Raw genomic sequence first — 3,690 nt, forward strand, 5'->3', positions numbered from 1 at the left:
CTGTTTTTTTTTTTTTCTCCCAAAAAACCATTTTTAAGTTTTTTTTTTTTTTTTTTTTTAAAAGATGACCGGTAAGGGGATCTCAACCCTTGGCTTGGTGTTGTCAGCACCACGCTCAGCCAGTGAGCAAACCGGCCATCCCTATATAGGATCCATCCCTGCGGCAGGAGCGCTGCTGCGCTCCCAGCACCGCACTCTCCCAAGTGTGCCATGGGCTCGGCCCTTAAGGTTCTCTTTCTAGTAAATATGCAGAGGAGTGGGAGGTAGGATAAGGGTGTCATTTAGCTGGCTTTCATTGAGAACCGCTTTTCTTTTTTAACTTGTACATCTTGCAAATCAGCTCTTGTATGACAACATGGAAGTATCAAAAGTTGAGTCATTTGTCTTCTCTTTCTTTTTTGTTTTGCCAGTACGGGGATGTCTTTTTTTTTTTTTAAAGATGACCGGTAAGGGGATCTCAACCCTTGGCTTGGTGTTGTCAGCACCACGCTCAGCCAGTGAGCAAACCGGCCATCCCTATATAGGATCCGAACCCGTGGCCTTGGTGTTATCAGCACCGCACTCTACCGAGTGAGCCACAGGCCGGCCTGGGGATGTCTTTTTAATGTATATTTTGTAGTGTTTATCGTAATTCTATGACCTCTTGATTTTTGTTCTCATTTGTGTTTCTTGTGGGGGGAAAAATGTTCTTTTCATTGTTTGTGTTGCTGATAGCTATCAGGTGGCAATTTGTTTTTTTATAACTGGGTCAGTTGGTTGGTGGTTGTTTCTTTCTCCCATGATATATTTCCTTTTGCTTTTGTAGATATTGATACTAGACGCAGGGCTGCTTGTGATCTGGTGCGAGGATTATGCAAGTTCTTTGAGGGACCTGTGACGGGAATCTTCTCTGGTTATGTAAATTCCATGCTGCAGGAATATGCAAAAAATCCATCTGTTAACTGGAAACACAAAGATGCAGCCATTTACCTCGTGACATCTTTGGCATCAAAAGCCCAAACACAGAAGGTAAATCTTCAGCGTGGTACCCACAGAAGTCAAAAAGAAAGAATGCATCTCTTACAATATAGTCTACTCTGCCAGATAACCTATTAGTTCTGATTAGAATTTATTATATAATCTACAAAGACAGCTTTGTGATGATGTATTAAGTACTTAAGTTTCTTATGGATCAAAAATTAACAGATTCCGTGCTTGTTTACCCTAGCTGAGACTCAGTGTATAAAACATGCTAAACTTAAACTTAGCTTTTCTTTACTTTAGGAGAGTTGCTTTATTGTCTATCAAGATAGCCTTGTTTTATAGATAAGAGCTTGTGTTTTGAAGTGTTCATCTCCTTTTTACCATGGTTTTCTAAAATTGCTTAAATTTCTAATGTAGTAGCTATATCCAGCTCTTTCATGTTGTTTTACTCTGTTACAAATTTGCTTTTTAGCATGGAATTACACAAGCAAATGAACTTGTAAACCTGACAGAGTTTTTTGTGAATCACATCCTCCCTGACTTAAAATCAGCTAATGGTGAGTTTCGTGAAATTTTTTTCTTTTATACAACTTACAACACTATATGTGCAATTTTTATTTGCATCATTATACTGTGAGATAAGTAATATGGCAAATGTCATAATCAGGGCTCTACCTACATCACCATGATACTCAAAAAGCTGGTTCCTCTCCTTTTTGCAGTTATTTCTTTTCTTTTTTTTTTTTTTGGTGGCTGGCCAGTATGGGAATGCAAATCCTTTACCTTGGTGTTGTAACACTGTCAGTTATTTCTTTATTGAATAAGATTTCAGATGGTTTCCACAGATCATGCCTGTGTAAAGTTAACTTTTGATAAAGAAAATTTTGCTTATTTAGTAGGAAAAGACTGAACTGTAACTCAGCTTTGTTATCCTGGTGTATGAATAGGAGTTATACTTTGGTTTCCTTTTCTTTCCAATTTGAAAAATGGGCTCTTGAAGTACATTTCAAAGTACTTGAAAATGATAAATATTAATGGTAGTTTCCTATGTTTACGAGAGTGTGTTGATCTAGGTTCAGGTATATTCTTTTTTTTTTTTAACTTTTTGTATGGAAAATTTATATACATTTAAAGGTAGAGTGAATATTGTAATGAGCTTCCATGGGGACTGTCATCCAGCTTCAAGAATTATGAACAATCAGCCAGTGTTCTGTCCCTTTTACTAATTTATTTTTCCACCACCACTAGAGTAAAGCAAATCCTGGCTAGAGAGACATGTTAATTCAGAATAGCTCCAATTCTAGGGATGTAGATAATATCATTGGTGCATGGTCCAATTCATTTTTATTCAATTATATAAGTAATACATGTTTATTTGTAATGAAACTTAAAAGACAAAGAGAAAAATAAAATTATTTATAATCCTACCAAAATTAATGGCTACATAGTAGATCATCATATAATCAACTATGCTTCAATTACTTGACATTTTGGTTACTTTTTTTTTAACCTTTTTTTTTAAAAACTCTGATAATGTTGTCACTAATATTTGAATAACATTCATTTCCACTTAAGTAACTATGACTTCTTACTTTTTTAATAGTGAATGAATTTCCTGTCCTTAAAGCTGATGGTATCAAATATATTATGATTTTTAGGAATCAAGTAAGTAGCTATTTATTTGTTATATGCCACTTAATCTCTTAAGAGTTTTATTATATACCAGCTTCTCTTCCCTTCTACCATGCAATCATTTGATAACCCTATCTAACAAAATTAACAATGACTCCTTAATAACTTATGACTTCAGATCATGCTTAATTTTCATCAGGTGTCTTAAAAATGTCTTTTTACAAAAGTTTTATTAGAAATTGGGATCCAAACAATGTTCACACATTGCTTATGGCTAATTATGTCTTGAGTGTCTTAATTTACACCAGAGAGGTCTCCTCCCCTCCACACTCTTTTTTTTTTGTTGGTGGCTGGCCAGTTCGAAGATCCAAACCCTTGGCCTTGGACACTGTAGCCCACCCTTTCTTATGCCTGTTATTTGTTGGAGAAACCAGTCATTTATCTCAAAGAGTTTCTCACATTCTACTTTTGGCTGATTGCATCCTCATGGTATAGTTTATCTTGTTCTTTTAGTTCCTCTATTTCTATATTGGTAGATCCGGAAGTTTAATTAGATTTAGATTCCTTTATTGGGGGGCGAGAATGCATCATGGGTATTCTGTTTCATTTTGTCAGGACATGCACAGTGTCTGGTTGTCCACTTTTAGTGATACTAAGAGTAATCAGTGGATTCAGGTGAAGAACTTTCTATCACTGATAACTTTTTAATAGTGTTTTTTTAATTGAGATATACATCACCTAATATAAAATTCACTATTTTAGGGGCTGGCTGGTTAGCTCAGTTGGTTAAAGTGTGGTGTTATAACACCAAGGTCAAGGGTTTGGATCCCAGTACCAGCCTACTGCCAAAAAATGATTTACCATTTTAAAGTGCATACTTCAGGGCTTTTTAGTGTATTCATTATGTTGTACAACCACTACCACTGTCTCATAGATAATTACTAGTTTGAACAGGAAAATCAGGATAAATGTTTGTGGGTTTTTCTCCTTTTTTCAATTTTCAGAGTAATGAGTTAGTGCCTTAGCAACCTCCAAAGATAACAAATGAGTTTTTTTTTTTTTTTTTTTTTTTTTTTTTTTTTTTTTTTTTTTTCC

The 3,690-nt window shown here is 35.1% G+C and overlaps 1 protein-coding gene across 2 annotated transcripts in view; it reads left to right on the top strand.

The window, feature by feature from the left end:
• CSE1L (CSE1 chromosome segregation 1-like (yeast)) overlaps positions 1 to 3,690 on the top strand; it is a 41,876-nt gene that overhangs the window by 21,673 nt on the left and 16,513 nt on the right. For both annotated transcript variants that reach the window (XM_008591249.1, XM_008591250.1), the window contains exons 12-14: positions 806 to 1,008; positions 1,436 to 1,520; positions 2,567 to 2,628. In XM_008591249.1, the coding sequence (XP_008589471.1) occupies positions 806 to 1,008; positions 1,436 to 1,520; positions 2,567 to 2,628 (350 nt within the window). The remainder of the gene's footprint in view (positions 1 to 805; positions 1,009 to 1,435; positions 1,521 to 2,566; positions 2,629 to 3,690) is intronic.

Source organism: Galeopterus variegatus, unplaced genomic scaffold, assembly GCF_000696425.1.
Source record: "Galeopterus variegatus unplaced genomic scaffold, G_variegatus-3.0.2 Scaffold6787, whole genome shotgun sequence".
Taxonomy (NCBI): Eukaryota; Metazoa; Chordata; class Mammalia; order Dermoptera; family Cynocephalidae; genus Galeopterus; species Galeopterus variegatus.